Here is a 17,356-nt window from a genome sequence, read left to right as displayed (position 1 = left end):
TTTCACACATCTTTTATCTGTTTTTCAGCACTTTCTATCTAGACTAAAATGCTTTCTTAGTTTAAAAAAAAAAAGTCTGTATTTTTTTCTCAGAATGAAGCAGCCCAAAAAATATGTTTAAAAGAAAAGCAAACCCCAAATGGAGCAGTGCTCATATATGAATGTAAGCAGCTCTGTTCAAGCTTATCAAGGATCTTTGTCATTTGAGATTAATTGTTGTTTTAGCTTGCCCACCTTCCCACTGGGGACCAAACTGCATCCACACCTGCAACTGCCATAATGGAGCTTACTGCAGTGCCTATGATGGGGAGTGCAAATGTACCCCAGGATGGACTGGCCTTTACTGTACACAAAGTAAGTGACTTGTTACCCATCCTTAGTCTATAGTCGTTGACAGAATTTTTCTTCAGTATTTTAATGGTTTAACCATTGATCTCTTCCATGCTGCTGAACTATTTTGATACAGAAGGTGCAACACATTGCCCCCATGGTTGCAGGGGAGGCCCTGTATAAGCACTGTCAGAGTGCTGATCACTACATTTGGGATCCTCTTTAGCATTTCTTCAGAAGAAGACAACTTTCGGCTGCAGCTGGGCATCCCTGAAGAGTCTGTCACATGCGCACACAGAATGACTCTGACATTCAGATGCTACCACTGCCTATGTGTGGTTTGGCTGCAGTTCAAGGCACTAATTGCATCAGTTCTTCAGCAGTTCCCCACAGGGTGGGATGATGGTACCATTTAATTTCCTCCTTCCCTGAAACCACCCTAGGAAGTGCTCTAGTAGCAGGGACCTGATGACCAAGACTTGTAAGATAACATACAGCTGACTGAAGCCATGAAAGTAGCTTCTACCTTAGCCACAGTCCCTGGTGTCACTGCAAAAGGATCATACAGTACATCTTGTATCTGTAACTGCTATCTCCAGGATCAATTGCAGCAACAGCTCTAGCTCAGCACCTGTAATTCAGACACTGATAAAGCTATTTTATTTGGAACTTAGAAACTTAGCTTCACTAGACTCATAAATTTTTGAATTTTCTTCATGTAATTAATACACTATTTTTTTTTCCCCAAGAACTTTTCATTAAAATTAAAATACTAGCCATGCAGTGGCTGCCTGCAAACTTGTTGTATGCTGGGTAAGAGTTCATATTAAGTTTGAGAAGTAAGCATTTATTAGAGATAGATATTGATAAAGTTGGCTTCTTTATAACATTACAGCTTCAATTTGGTTTACCTTCAATCTGGGCATCCCTGCTGTCTGTAATCTGTGCACAACTGTTATTTTGAACTCAAGAAAATTAAGACTGCTATGTTTTGCATTCAGTTCTTAAGTACACTTTTTCATATAATCAGAACTCTCCTTCTTCAAATGAATAATGTCATAGTGGCAGGAAATAACTGATATATTATAGGGCCATATGGATGCAGTTCGGGAAGACATTCACTATACTGGTTCAGCTGTCAGCTATCATGGTTATTTTGCTTCCTGCTGATGAATAATGATCTCTCTGTGGTGACATGTCTTCATGCTGAGATGGTATCTTGGCAAGGAGCTGTGCAAAAATATGTCCAAGGGTTCATTTATCACTGAATAGACTCCCTGCTCTGGTTCACAAACTGCCCTCTTTCTCCTCCTTCAAATATCTTCTTAAACCCATTTCTTTGAAGAGACCTTCTTGCTGCCTTCTTCTGAACATCTGCTGTCTGTGCAATTTCTCAACCTCATTTTTATGTAGTTTTTTTCCTAACATGAACTTTAAACCACTTAAAATAGGGTAGGTCTTGAACTATTATGTTTATAGAATGCCATGCTGAATAGTAGGGCTATAGATATGACTTCTCAATAACATACTTAACCAGGATATTCGCATGTTATTTCCAGAGCAGTTGTTTCACTCCTTTTCCCCTGCTTGTTTTTGTGTTGCAGGATGTCCCCTAGGGTTTTATGGGAAGGACTGTGCACTGATATGCCAATGTCAGAATGGAGCCGACTGTGACCACATCAGTGGGCAGTGCACCTGCCGCACAGGGTTCATGGGGAAACATTGTGAGCAGAGTGAGTAGGGATGGGAATTGTCCATGCACGATAGCAAATATTAAACTCTGAGCTGAACCTCTCTTGTTTTGGCTGGTGTTGTGTTACAACCTCTTCACCTTAGTGGGAATTCTGATGTGGAAAGAGCTTCAAGTGTTGGACCTAAGCTTTTTCCAAATAGGTCAAAGCCTGCAGAATTAGTTATTAAGAATGATTCTGACTGGAGTGGCTGTTTCTTTCAATCTATAGCTACATGCAAGAGGCATTTGTACTTCATTCTAGTTATTTTGGACATAGTGCTAAAAACCCCCAACAAATCTGTCATGTAAGTGTGACAAATGAACCCAAGTAATTGTCATTAGCTTAAACCACAATGTAAACTAATACAAAAATAAAGAAGTACATCAGTCCTACAGGATAAAATTAACTTTATGAGATGGTTTTACAAAACAATTTGATGATAAAAGCATTATTTTGTTCTCATATGTGTGTGATTCTTTGCCCCAGGAAAACAAGAATAACACCAGTGACATCAACAGTGTTACATTGTACAATATTAAAAGAATAATTGGGCTTTTGGCCCAAGTTTTGCTAACACTACAGAGTGGTGCTCCCACACTTCATGCATTATATTGCAGAGCAAAAAAGTCTATTCATCCTGCTAAATTACAAAAAATAATTTTGAATACTTCAGGAAATCTAGCTTTATAATTAAGTTTTATAGATTTTATAATTCATGGTATAATCTGGTAATGATTTAACAGTATTAAACTAAACATTTTTACATTTCTGAATTTGAATTGAAGTTTTAAAATTGACTTTTCATTCCAATTCAGATTTCAAAATGCCAAAATGCATTATAGTGCGATGGGGTTTGCCCAGACATTGTCTTCATTACTTTTAATCTTGTGTTACTGGGTATACCCAAGAGAAAGATGAGGTATATAAACTTGAGTCTAGATTTACCAAGACTGTAAGAATATTTATCTGGCACCCACTGTGTTACATTATCTTGTAAATTATTCTAAGTTAGAAATACATAAAAGATGAGATATATTCTTTTAAAGATGAAAACTAAATTAATATAGTTACAAACTCCTGCGAGATTTCAGAAACTGAGTCTCAGAAGGTGAAGAAATACCACAAATTCCTCAGACCATCAGAACTACAGTAATGCAACCAGCCACTCACTGACAGAAGCGGTGGTAAAGAAATATTTTTTATCAGTGTAGGGTAATTCCGTATCATGCTGATTACACAATGTAGAAGACACTTTGATCAGTAATGAATTATTGTATTGAAGTAATTTTTCATTATTAAAAAAATAACATAAACCTCTTCCAATGAGCTTGTTTTTTATAATTTACCATTTTTCTCCTGTAGGTAGTTCCTTAATGTATACATTCCAGTACCAAAGTATGCGGTAGGCATACTCTTACTCTTTTACCACATCAGCACATCTGTCATATGACATAACACCAGCCAGATGTCTGGTTCCACTCATATGATTATGTGATAATTCAGGAAGGGATCTGAGTAACCTGTGAGACTTGACATTCTGGTGTAAAACTGGCACTTTGTTGCCAGTTTAAAGGGTCTTCTACCTTTTAAATGTTGGGGTTCTTGGGGGTTCTTTGTTTGTTTAGGGCAGAGGTAAGATTTTGTTATTTTATTTTATTTATTTTATTTTATTTTTCTTTCTTAATTTCATTGCCTCGGTGACAGCAACATTACAAGTAAAGGAAAATCACTTCTAAATACAATCTCCTTTCTCACGCATGCATGCCTATAGAGAGAGGACCTCTCAGGAACAGCTTGTTAGGTCTACTACTAATAACACATTGCCATCTGCTGGCCATATATAAAAACGTATGAGTTTAGAAATGTATGGTAGCATGTAAAGTGCTGTAGATCTGTAATACCAAAACATTTAAGAAGTACTGTGTCGGATGTTTATTTGCACTTATTTTGTGCAGAATGCCCTCAAGGCACATATGGGTATGGATGCCGGCAGATATGTGACTGTCTGAACAACTCAACTTGTGATCACATCACAGGAACATGTTACTGCAGCCCAGGCTGGAAAGGGGCCAGGTGTGATCAAGGTAAAACCTAGATGCAATAAAATTGTAATTGTTTTATATAAAACTTGGATTAATATATTAAATGCCATATCTATATTATTCATTAAATTAACCTGATAAGGAATGTGTGTTTAAATAGTCCATTCTATTAAATTATACATGCTCTGTAGATTTTTTAAAATACTAAATGCCTCAGTGATAGTTTGTTGGAGCAAAGCATTCAAGCGTAGATTTCATAGTATGTTTTGCAGTGCTGTGCTGTCCCAAGCTGCTGATAGAGCATGGGCTTTACCTGCTCTCTGCTTTTGCCTAGTGAGTGTTCTTATTTTTTGAACTCCTTGAAAATATATCTTTCTTTGAAGAAGATGAATGCTTTTCCTTAAGGCTAGGATTGTCTTCATATTGCTTTCTGAAATAGTTCTATTTTGGCATTATTAAATGCAGTTAAATTAGCAGAAAGGTATAGAAGCGAAATATTGTCTTCTGCTGCTGACACATAAGCCTCTGAATTTATGCCACGTATTTTCATTTCTTCTTGTATTTCAGCTGGTGTAATTATAGTGGGAAACTTGAACAGTTTAAGCCGTACCAGTACTGCCATCCCTGCTGATTCTTACCAGATAGGGGCTATAGCAGGCATCATTATTCTTGTATTGGTTGTGCTTTTCCTGCTAGTGCTGTTCATAATTTACAGACAAAAGCAGAAAGGAAAAGAAACAAATATGCCTGCAGTGACTTATACCCCTGCTATGAGGGTCATCAATGCTGATTACACCATTTCAGGTAAGTGGTATTTAGAACAAGGATTTTTCTCTGTCTCTTGATCTCGTGCTTTTTTAGCTGAGCCCTGAAGTGGTTCAGCTGTGCCCCTAACAGGGCTTAATTGTGCATGTTTCACATTTCTGCATTAGCGAGGGCTACTGTGAGGAGGAAAATACTTATTTCAAAAAGGATGACTGGTTCTGCCTTGGAAGCTTTCCTGGATGGAGAGGCTAGGGAGGGTTTCCCTCTTTAGGAAGGGGAAGAGTGAGACACTCCTCTTAACTTGCCTTTCACAGGAGAGAAGCCCCTGAGACCACAGTGACAGCAGTGCTCGTGAACTGGCACACAGGGCCAGTGGGACGCAATAGTAGACTTGTGTGCTTACCTTTCAGCTATCAGAGACAGCTCACCTGAGTTCAGGTGCCAGCATCTGTAGCTGCTTAGCTTGTTCTGCATCATAGTCTTTTAATCTCTGCTTTTGATACTACAAACATGGCTTAACCTGGTAAGATGCATTAACTGTAAGGAACAAGTGCCCATATACCTTGCTTTACCAACTTTTTGAACCCTCAAATGTCTTTTCTGCACTAAAAAGTGGAAGTATGGATGTTTCTATTCCTCTTTGCTTATTTTTAAACAGAACAGAAAAGTGTGGCAAAAAATAGTTTCTACTGAGACTTTAAATTCAATGCCAACAGCTTGAATACAGAAAGACTGTTATAGCTGTAGAAAATCAGGATTTTACATTAGTTGTGGCAAGATTCTGTACAGAGGCAGATAGCAGAGTTTAAGACAAATTAAGAGAAGGAGCAATGCTCCTGAAACAGGAGTTTTCATCCTATGAAAGTGCATGTGGATGAGTACATGAAACTACGTGGCATATCTAACAAGTATAGCGATATGCCTTCCGTACTTTCCTAAATATACAATTACCAGCATAGGAATCTTCTCAACCAAAAGGCATATTTAAATCACAGTGCTTAATAACCATTACTGTAATTGAGAACAAACTTTTACCTATTCTGTTTCTTCACTTCTACTCCTTTGTATGTTGAGTGAAAACCTGCTTGCTCTGTTAGGTTTAAACTCACTTACTATAAATTTATTAGGTACCCTTGCTTTTATTAGGAAGAACAGTGAGTACTTCTTTCTTTGCCTTCTGTATATTTTTATGATTTTATAGATCTTTAACATACTCTCTTTTCCACCATCTGTTTCCAATACAGAGAATTTGAGATTTGAAACTTCAGGCAGTGACTAGTCAGTTACTACCTCTAATTTCTTCAAATGAATGCAAGATTTTTAAACTTTTTTTTTTCTTTTCCCAAGAAACCAAATCAGATTCTGAAATCAGTACAGTACTGTCAAAAACATATCCTGAGAAAGAAATGCTATGTTATTTTTACTTGTTTATTTGTATTTCTTTTCCATTTCAGAAACCATTCCTCATGGTAGTGGTGGAAATGCAAACAGCCACTATTTCTCTAATCCTAGTTATCATACTCTAACTCAGTGCACTACCCCACTTCATGTCAACAACATAGACAGGCTGACCATGGCAAAGGTAAAGCATAAAAATCTGGATCCTTTTGTGTAAATGAGCCTTTGATTTGTTTCTGTAATGTTTCTTTTTAGTTTTACTTTCCCTGATTATCACATGGAAATTCAGCAACTTTCCATCAGTTTTAGTTTCTATAACGTATCTTACTTTGATACAGGCAAAAACCAGCCAGCTGTTTGTGAACCTTAAAAATGTGGAACCTGGAAAACGAGGCAACATCATGGACTACACAGGGACACTGCCTGCAGACTGGAAACATGGTGGCTACCTCAATGAGCTTGGTAAGAAGAAAAAATAAAACAATAAGGAGAATGTGAATGTTACTTAGTGTGTTTGGGATGGACTGAAAAGCAGGGATGTTTTCCTGGTTCTCCACTTAGGGTAATGCCAGGCTTGTTAGACTGTGTGAGGTTCAGGGCCATGGATATGACCTTCCATTAAGGCAGCATTCTTAGAGATAAAAAAGTAACTCCTTTTGAGGAACAGTGAATCAGTCACAGCGAATTAGTCTGATGACCAATGGAGACATGATGTGAGAAGTATCTTATTTTTATAAAAAAATTTGCTTATCAATTAGCTTCATAAAATAATGCGTACTGTACAATAAGGGTCTGCTTTTTGTACAGTTTTTACATGGTACAAAAATTACATATTCTTTTAAAATAAATTAGGAGTTGCATATGGATTAGTAATCAAGTAAGTGCCAGGTCTCTGAAGACAGCTGTCAGGCACTGCTGATTGCTGATGTTTACACTGGGATTTATATTGAGAGAAATCGGTTACTAACAGATAATTACAAAGCTGTAGACTTGTACAATAGGTGTTTAGGCCATTTCTGCAGGCCAAGGGACTGGAACAGAATGACCTTGGACAACACAATGGGAGTGGTTAACTTTGTAAGAAAAGTACCAAGAAATGGAGCAAACTTTACATACCCTGTGTTCTTCAGGTCAAGACAGGACACCTTTCTGGTAGATACGGTTTATCCAGACTAAAAATACTCTTTAAACAAACAGGAGTTATTAGGCTCATTCAACAGTAAGTGGGGGAACGTAATGGCCCATGACATATGTGAGGTTGAACTAGTTTATTCCATGGTGCTCTATGACCTTAATCACTTTCCCTGTTCAGAAAGCTACTGTTTGAAAGCATGCAAGCAAGTAGTAGCAATGCTTCTGTACCCCTATATCAGGCAGTTTCACACGGCTTATAAGAGAATTATTCTGCTGAGGTTGAAATTAGTTCCAAGGCAAATTTAAAAGCTTTAGAAGCTGTTATCTAATAATTTTTCTCTAATTTTAAAACTTTTCTGTTTATTTGTGTTGTTTTTCTCAGGTGCTTTTGGACTTGATAGGGGATATTTGGGAAAGTCCCTGAAAGGTGAGGTGATTTTCTGATGGATTTAAGTGAATGGTGTAGACATTCAGTTTACTCTTCTAATTTATCTTTGGTTTCTGTGTGAAGAAAACATAAAATAATTTTGGGTTAAGCTTTCCTAGACATTAAATCAATGCATGACTTTTTTATTTTTTTTCTTTTGAGAGGAAGGTTAAAATAAAATAAAATAAAATTCCCAACAAATTACGAAAAAACAAAAACAACAAGCCAAGCCTTTTTATGTCCCCTATGTGTCACATCTATCAAATGTTTCTGTAACAGCTGAGTCACAAAATAGTTCTATTCTAAACAGACAGCAGAACAGGGATGGCCCTTGAATTCAGCCTAGAGAGCCAGGTAAGGATGCAGGCTGCCTCTGATGAAAGGATTTAAAAGCGATAGAATCTTGCGACCAGTATGGTAGGACTGCATGACTGCAAGCCTGCACTGCTTCATCACATTAACTGAGGTCTTTGAAAAGGGTATGAAAATATGAATAGAGAGGAATTAAAAGCTTCAGAATTTCAGGGTTGTGATGATATTTTTATCTTTTGAATTATCTGTTTTTCTTGTAAGATATCATAATGGACCGTATTGGTATGTGGCACTATTTTTGTTACATGATTTGGGTGTGCCAAGGGTGACTAGAATTGCCTGGATACCCAGAAACTGAAAAAGGTGTAGCTAGGTGTTAATATGAATAATGAGACAAATATGTACGCAAAAAGCAGATGGTTTGTCACCTTGTGTATAATACAGGACAACTGAGCTGAAGGAGTGGTTTTATTATACCTGTCATTTCCTGGATTTGGGTCACAACAACCCCATGCAACACTGCAGGCCTCAGAAAGCATGGCTGGAAAGGTGCTCCGTGGAAAAGTCGCTGGGGGTGCTGACTGATGGAGCTGAACATGAGCAGCTTGGGCCCAGGCAGCCAAGAAGGACAACAGCATCCGGGCCTGTATATATAGTGTGGCCAGCAGGGCCATGGCAGTGATCATCCCCCTGTACTTGCACTTGTGAGGCTGCACCTTGAATCATAGAATAGTTAGGATTGGAAAGGACCTTAAGATCATCTAGTTCCAACCCCCCTGCCATGGGCAGGGACACATCACACTAAACCATATCACCCAAGGCTTCATCCTACCTGGTCTTGAACACTGCCAGGGATGGAGCATTCACAACCTCCCTGGGCAACCCATTCCAGTACCTCACCACCCTCACAGTAAAGAATTTCTTCCTTATATCAAGTCTAAACCTCTGCTGTTTAAGTTTCAACCTGTTACCCCTTGTCCTATCACTACAGTCCCTAATGAATAGTCCCTCCACAGCATCCCTGTAGGCCCCCTTCAAATACTGGAAGGCTGCTATGAGGTCTCCACGCAGCCTTCTCTTCTCCAGGATGAACAGACCCAACTTTCTCATCCTGTCTTCATACAGGAGGTGCTCCAGTCCCCTGATAGTAATCGTGGCCCTCCTCTGGACTTGTTCCAACAGTTCCATGTCCTCTTTATGTTGAGGAGACCAGAACTGCACACAATACTCCAAGTGAGGTCTCACGAGAGCAAAGTAGAGGGGCAGGATCACCTCCTTTGACCTGCTGGTCATGCTCCTCTTGATGCATCCCAGGATACAGTTGGCTTTCTGGGCTGTGAGTGCACACTGAAACTGGCTCATGTTCATTTTCTCATTGACCAACACCCCCAAGTCCTTCTCCGCAGGACTACCATGAATTTCTTTTTGCCCAACCTGTAGCTGTGCCTGGGATTGCTCCGACCCAGATGTATGACCTTGCACTTGGCATGGTTAAACTTCATGAGGCTGGCATCAGCCCACCTCACAAGCGTGTCAAGGTCCCTCTGAATGGCATTCCTTCCCTCTAGCATATCAACAGAAACACACAGCTTGGTGTCATTGGCAAACTTGCTGAGGGCACACTCAATCCCACTGTCCATGTCACCAACAAAGATATTAAACAAGACCAGTCCCTTCACCCCTGTCCATCACTTTTGTAGCCCCGTCGTAGAAGGCCACCAAATTGGTCAGGCTGGATTTCCCCTAGTAAAGCCATGCTGGCTGTCACCAAGCACCTTGTTGTTTTCATGTGCCTTAGCATGCCTTCCAAGAGAATCTGCTCCCAGATTTTGCCAGGCACAGAGGTGAGACTGACTGGTCTGTAATTCCCCGGGTCATCCATTTTCCCCTTCTTGAAAATGGGGGTTATATTTCCCTTTTTCCAGTCATCAGGAACTTCACCTGTCTGCCATGATTTTTCAAATATGATGGCCAGTGGCTTTGTAACATCATTCGCCAGCTCCTTCAGGACCCGCGGATGGATTTCATCAGGTCCCATGGACTTGTGTACATTCAGGTTCTTAAGATAGTCTCGAAACAGATCCTTAAGATGGTCTCGAACCAGATCCTCTCGTATAGTGGGCCCAAGGTCTAGGTTTTCACAGTCCCTGTGTCCGCCTTCCAAGACTTGGGTGCTGCAGTCAGAGCCTTTGCCAGTGAAGACCGTGGCAAAGAAGCCATTCAGAACCTCAGCCTTCTCCAAGTCCTGTGTAGCCAGTTCTCCCGAAAGTCTCCGGAGGGGGCCTACATTGTCCCTAGTCTGTTTTTTAGCTGCTACATACCTATAAAATCCCTTCCTATTATCTTTAACATCCCTAGCCAAGTTTAGCTCTAATTGGGCCTTAGCTTTCCTAACTTGGTCCCTAACTACCCTGACAACATCCCTGTATTCATCCCAGGCCACCTGTCCTTGCTTGCACCTTTTATAAGCCTCTTTTTTCCTGTGAATTTTTCTCAGCAGCTCCTTACCCATCCAAGGAGGTCTCCTGGCCCTCCTGCTGCACTTCCTTCTAGTCGGGATGCAACACTCCTGAGCTTGTAGCAGGTGATCCTTGAATATTAACCAAGAGTCTTGGGCCCCTTGCCCTCTAGGGCTATATCCCATGGAACCTTGCTAAGCAGGTTCCTGAAGAGGCCAAAGTCTGCTCTCTTGAAGTCCAGGGCAGTGAGCTTACTGCACGCTCTTCTCACTGTCTTGAGGACCTCAAATTCGACCATCTCGTGATCACTGCATCCAAGACTTCCCTGGAGAGTCACATTTCCAACGAGCCCTTCCCTGTTGGTGAGCACGAGGTCAAGCAGGGCACCTCTCCTCGTTGGCTCCTTTATTGCTTGCAGAAGGAAGTTGTCTTCCACACAATCGAGAAACCTCCTGGATTGCTTGTACCAGGCCGTATCGTCACCTCAACAGATGTCAGGGTGGTTGAAGTCCCCCATGAGAACAAGGGCCTGCGAGTGTGAGGCTTTTCCTATTTGTCTGAAGAGTTCTTCATCCACAGGTTCCTCTTGATCAGGCGGTCTGTAACAGATCCCCAGAGTAATGTGTCCCATCACCGATTTCCCCTTAACCCTGACACACAAACTTTCTGTTAACTGATCACCTGTCCCCAGAGAGAGTTCCATAGTCTCCAGCCTATCCCTAACATAAAGGGCAACTCTCCCTCCCCTCCTACTGGGCCTGTCTTTTCTAAAAAGCCTATAACCCTCCATTCCAACACTCCAGTCAAAGGAGCCATCCCACCATGTTTCGGTGATGCCTATTATATCATAGCCCTGTAGATGTGCCCACATCTCTTATTCCTCTTGTTTATTCCCCATGCTACGGGCATTTGTATAGAGGCATCTGATCCGAGCTCCAGATGAAGCCTGCTCAGTGGCTGGAGCGGCTAGAATATTACTACATTGCTCAGAGTATTTATTATAGGTGCTGGCAACTGACTGGGTGTGTTGGGATGGAATGATGCTCCCCTCCCCCGCACAACTAGTTTAAAGCATCCTTGACAAGTCTGGCAAGACTCCCAGCAAAGCCACTCTTCCCTTTCTTTATCAGAGCAGTTCCACCAGCCCCCAGTAGGCCTGGCCTACAAATGTGGGCCCCATGTCCAAGACACCCAAACCCTTGACTATGACACCACCCTTTCAACCATTTATTAACCTGTCCAATCCTCCTTGCCTTTGGAAGGTCCTCCCCTGTGTCTTGGAGAATTGTCGAAAAGACTATCTGAGCTCCAGAACCCCTGACCACCTCTCCCAGAGCTCTGTAGTCCTTCTTTATACTCCTCAGGCTACTACTATCTATATCTCTAGCACCCACATGTATCCCTAGAAGCAGGTAATAGTCCGTGGGACTTACTAGAGCAGGCAGCCTCTCCGCAACATCCCTGATCCGTGCCCCAGGTAGGCAACACACCTCCCTTGCGACCGGGTCAGGCCGACAGATGAGCGCTTCTGTCCCTTTCAAGGCAGAGTCCCCTACTACTACAACCCGCTGCTTTTTCCTGGCGGCACCAGTAGAGATCTTCTGTACCAGTGCACCAGTGACTGTTTCTGATGCAAGTGTATTTCCTCATCAGCCCCCTGCAGGACAGCAAAGCGGTTCTGGGTGGGTACAGCAGATTTAGGAGGAAACGCCTTGCTTTTAATTGCTCTCTTCCTCCTTTTGTTGTTTTTTTTTGTTACTAATTTTCAGCTTCCCTGATCAACAACCCCCTTCTTTCTTCCATGACTTAGAGGGGAATCTTGAGGCCCCTGTGCTGTTAGGTCCTGGAGCAAGCAGTCCTGCTTCCTCTCAGCTTTCCTGACATCTTGCAGCTTACTGACAGCATCCCGTAGCTCAGCCACCTGCTGCAGGAGGACCTCCATCAGGGAGCAGCGAGCGCAGCCCTGCCCATTCTGCACGTTTCCCTCACAAGACCAGTGCAGGCACTCTCTACACTCCAAGTTCTGCACCGCAGCCTCCCCACTTACTGGCTCTGTCTGGGTGCCTACGCTGGCCACCACTGGGGCATCTGGGGCAGAGCTCCCAGACCGGACCCTGGTCATACGGCGAGTGCTCACCATCCCGCTCGCCTGCCCACGCGAGCTGCCGCACAAACTGCCTCGATCTGCTCTGTTTGCCTGCTCTGTTCACCTGCTCTGTTCGCCCCGCTCCTGGTCACCGCGCTCCCTGAGTAGGTTTTTAAGCACTCACAGTTGGTGCCACTCCTCCTGTCTCCGCCCCTGGTGAGTCACCTCCTTGTGGTAGCTGAGCTCTTGGGCAAGTCCTGTCAAGGACCCGGGGCTCCCTCCTCAGTGGCTCTTGTCTCCCTGTGGTGAGGCTTCTGGACGCTGATTTACCCCGGCTCCGCTCCGGTGTTACAGGTGTCCTCTCTCAAGCTAGTCCCCTCAGCAAGTGAGTGCCTTGCTATAAGGGAGATGTTGAGGTTCTGGAGTGGGTCCAGAGAAGGCTAATGAAGCTGCTGAAGGGTATGGAGAGTAAGTCTTATGAGGAGTGGCTGAGGGACCTGGGGGTTTTGAGTCTGGAGAAGGCTCAAGGTGGGGCCTTATCAATCTCTCAGCTACCTGAAAGGAGGTTGTAGCGAGGTGCTGGTCAGTCTTTTCTCCCAGGTAAAAAGTGATAGGGCAAGAGGTAATGGCCTCAATCTGCACAAGGGGAGGTTTAGATTGGATGTAGGAAAAATTCTTCACAGAGAGGGTGATCAGGCATTGGAACAGGCTCCACAGAGAATTGCTGGAATTACCATCCCTGGAGATACATAAAAGATGTGTAGATGTGGTGCTTATGGACATAGTTCAGTGATGGACTTGGCAGTGCTGGGTTAACAGTTGGACCCAATGAACTTAAAGGTGTTTTCCAACCTAAACAATTCTATGGTTAAGGGAAGCCCAATTAAAAATATATTAAAGCAGTCACAAAGTTAAGCACTACCCACTGACAGGTTCACTAAGGTTGGTCTCATGCTGCATTTTCAGAGTCAGGAACAAGCTGAGAAAGACTTAGCTCTAAAGCTTAAATAACACAGCATAAACCAGAACAACACAGAAAACAAAGGAACACAGGCACCACAAAATCTCTTCCCAGCATAAGAAAACATATCTTCTCCTAAACTACAGTTATCTGTCCTTCAGTTAAATCCTGAAATAACAAGCTACCTGATGTTTTCTTTCCAGTTCTATGTGCATCTTATGGAAACTTTTGAAGAAGCTGGTTACTCTTTCAGTGTGGCCTCATACTCAAATTCTTATAGGATCATAGAGCGCTTAGGGTTGTAAAGGACCTTAAGATCATCTAGTTCCAAACCCTCTGCCATGGGCAGGGATGCCTCACACCAGACAATGTCACTCAAGGCTCTGTCCAAACTGGTTTTGAACACTGCCAGGGATGGAGCATTACTTTGGCAACCTGTTCCAGTGCCTCACCACCCTCACAGTAAAGAACTTCTTCCTTGTATCGAACCTGAATTTCCCCTGTTTAACTTTAAAGCCATTGCCCTTTGTCCTGTAACTACAGTCCCTAATGAATAGTCCCTCCACAGCATCCCTCTAGGCCCCCTTCAGATACTGGAAGGCTGCTATGAGGTCTCCATGCAGCCTTCTCTTCTCCAGGCTGAACAGACCCAACTTTCTCAGCCTGTCTTCATACAGGAGGTGCTCCAGTCCCCTGATCATCCTCGTGGCCCTCCTCTGGACTTGTTCCAACAGCTCCATGTCCTTTTTAGGTTGAGGAGACCAGAACTGCACACAATACTCCAAGTGAGTTCTCACGAGAGCAGAGTAGAGGGGCAGGATCACCTCCTTTAACCTGCTGGTCACGCTCCTTTTGATGCAGCCCAGGATACGGTTGGCTTTCTGGGCTGTAAGCGCACACTGAAGCCAGCTCATGTTCATTTTCTCATCGACCAACACCCCCAAGTCCTTGTTTGCAGGGCTGCTCTGAATCTCTTCTCCTCCCTATCTGTAGCTGTGCCTGGAATTGCTCCGACCCAGGTGTAGGACCTTGCACTTTGCATTGTTGAACTTCATGAGGTTGGCATCAGCCCACCTCACAAGCGTGTCAAGGTCCCTCTGAATGGCATTCCTTCCCTCCAGTGTATCAACCAAACCACACAGCTTGGTGTCATCGGCAAACTTGCTGAGGGCACACTCAATTCCATTGTCCATGTCACCAACAAAGATGTTGAACAAGACCAGTCCCAACACTGATCCCTGAGGGACCCCACTCATTACTGATCTCCAGCCAGACATTGAGCCATTGACCACAACTCTTTGTGTGCGGCCATCCAGCCAGTTCTTTATCCACTGAGTGGTCCATCCATCAAATTTATGTCTCTCCAGTTTAGAGACAAGGATGTTGTGCAGGACAGTGTGAAACGTTTTGCACAAGTCCAGGTAGATGACATCAACTGCTCTACCCCTGTCCATCAGTTCTGTAGCCCCATCATAGAAGGCCACCAAATTGGTCAGGAAGCATTTGCCTGTCACCAGCCACCTCATTGTCTTTCACGTGCCCTAAAATGGTTTCTTGAAAATGGGGGTTATATTTCCTTTTTTCCAGTCATTGGGAACTTCACCTGACTGCCATGATTTTCCAAATATGATGGACAGTGGCTTAGAAACTTCATCCTGCAGCTCCCTCAGGACCCATGGATGGATTTAATCAGGTCCCATGGACTTGTGCGCATTCAGTTTCCTAAGATGATCAAACTGGCCATCCTTAACTTCACCTTACCATTTGCCCAGACACTGCCATTGGGAACAGTCTTAGATCACTTAATTTAATAGTATCCTGGGTTTAGCAATTAGAAAGGCAAGAAGTATTCTGAAGTTCCTCTTAAAAACTGATTCGACACATTTTCTGTAGTTAATTCTGGCTACTACTTTAACGAGAACTGAAGGTTCTCAGACCTTGTAAAAGAAATTTCCTGCTGCCAAGATCAAGCCCATAAAAAAGCATACCATTAGAGGTACTTTGCTGTATAACAATTTCAAAGTGTTATGACTGGTTTCTACTTAAATAATCATTTATGGGTAACTTTTTTGAACTCAAAATTAAAGAATGCTCTGGTTAGCAGCAATGTCCATAGTGTGTAGCATGCTTGAGAGAACAACGTGCTTTAATTTTTGCAGATCTAGTGAAGAACTCAGAATACAATTTAAGTAGTTGCTCTTTAAGTAGTTCTGAGAACCCATATGCTACCATAAAAGACCCACCGGCTCTTGTACCAAAAAGTTCAGAATGTGGATATGTTGAAATGAAGTCACCAGCACGCAGAGACTCCCCATATGCTGAGATTGCTGGCTCTGCTTCAGCCAACAAGAACATTTACGAAGTTGGTGAGTACAAAATCTACTTCTAGATGTTGGAAGGTTAAGAACAAAGAGCACAGGGGTTTTGTTCTTTGAATCATTCTAAACAGAACACATGAAAAATTACTGAAAAAAAAGGATGATGCATTCAGATTCTGCTTTCTGCTGAAAAGCTGTAACAATCTTGTTCTTTTGACATAAGCATTATAATTCACAAGAACAGAGCTTGAAATACCTTTGGCTCTGTTCTGTAACCTAGAGGTATCACTGAATTTCCCTGGTTTTAAAGCCTTTGTTTAAACAACAGCATAAGATAAGCTTCGCATTTGGCTGCAGTATAATTCAATGCTATATTAGGCTGTCAAGTACTGAATACAGCTGGATTAAGTTTATGGGAGGGATAGGAAAGATCTGTTTTCTCCCCCTGGTCAGAAATAAACAGCATCTTCACTGACAGATGTAGTAGTTGTTGATATGGGCCCCATCTAGCTACTCTTCTAGTATAGTTACAGAAAACTTTGGGATTGTGCGGAAAGGTAGTTGTCCTAATGGTATTTCTAAGGATTTTTATAAAATCTTGATCAAGTTGTGGGTGATTTGGGATTTTTTTGTTTGTTTTTGTTTTGAAGCCAAGACCCCTAAACATCAGCCTTTGTTTTTACACCTGTATTTCAGGGCTAAACCTGACAAGGAATCTCTATATTGATGCAGAAAGGAGGGGATAAATTTTAATGTAAACTGAAATGAAATACAGTGTTTGCCTTCTCTTTGCCACTTCTGGTGTTAAAAGTATGTGCTTTCTTTTATCACAGAACCTACGGTGAGTGTTGTCCAGGGAGCATTCAGCAGCAGTGGACGTTTCAGCCAGGATCCTTATGATCTTCCAAAAAACAGCCATATTCCATGTCATTATGACTTGCTACCAGTTCGAGATAGCCCCAAATCCTCTGCAAAAGGGGTCAGCAGTGAATGACCCCAAAAGCTGATGTGTAGCACAGTGGGACTCTGAAGGGGCAAAGTGGCATGATTGTGCTCCTTCCTCAAGTTTTACCATCATACTTGGCTCCTAATCTGTCCAGCAGACAACTGCTGTACATTAAACAGAATCTCAGCATGAGGTTTGTATTGTGTATACAAGTGACAGATGGACAAATGCCACACTCTGGGGATCCTGTTCATGCTTTTTTTTTCCATGGCAGTAATTTTTATAGAAACAGGTATGCAACACATTTATACTGAAATATACTGGCTTAAAAACATTAGTTTGCAGATCAGTGTTGATAACAACCCATTTCAACAATTTTAAATATAGACTTCATGTTTGTCACGTTTGAGTAGAAATACTCCCACAACACTGCAATTTACCAAAT

General features: G+C 42.3%; 1 protein-coding gene across 3 annotated transcripts in view; it reads left to right on the top strand.

The window, feature by feature from the left end:
* MEGF10 (multiple EGF like domains 10) overlaps nucleotides 1-17,147 on the top strand; it is a 76,731-nt gene extending 59,584 nt beyond the window's left edge. The window contains exons 16-24 of one of the 3 annotated variants that reach the window (XM_005154895.3): nucleotides 226-354; nucleotides 1,935-2,063; nucleotides 4,019-4,147; nucleotides 4,673-4,909; nucleotides 6,325-6,452; nucleotides 6,607-6,730; nucleotides 7,785-7,829; nucleotides 15,807-16,013; nucleotides 16,799-17,147. In XM_005154895.3, coding sequence (XP_005154952.2) covers nucleotides 226-354; nucleotides 1,935-2,063; nucleotides 4,019-4,147; nucleotides 4,673-4,909; nucleotides 6,325-6,452; nucleotides 6,607-6,730; nucleotides 7,785-7,829; nucleotides 15,807-16,013; nucleotides 16,799-16,959 — 1,289 coding nt within the window. In that variant the 3' untranslated portion in view covers nucleotides 16,960-17,147. Of the gene's footprint in view, nucleotides 1-225; nucleotides 355-1,934; nucleotides 2,064-4,018; nucleotides 4,148-4,672; nucleotides 4,914-6,324; nucleotides 6,453-6,606; nucleotides 6,731-7,784; nucleotides 7,830-8,690; nucleotides 8,706-15,780; nucleotides 16,014-16,798 lie in introns of all 3 variants that reach the window. The other 2 variants (XM_031054218.2, XM_031054219.1) reach the window with 2 other exon arrangements.
* Nucleotides 17,148-17,356: the final 209 nt, after the last annotated feature.

Source organism: Melopsittacus undulatus, chromosome Z (assembly GCF_012275295.1).
Source record: "Melopsittacus undulatus isolate bMelUnd1 chromosome Z, bMelUnd1.mat.Z, whole genome shotgun sequence".
In the NCBI taxonomy this organism is placed as follows: Eukaryota; Metazoa; Chordata; class Aves; order Psittaciformes; family Psittaculidae; genus Melopsittacus; species Melopsittacus undulatus.
The sequence above is the reverse complement of the archived record's forward strand: the minus strand, read 5'-3'. Positions and strand labels throughout refer to the sequence as shown.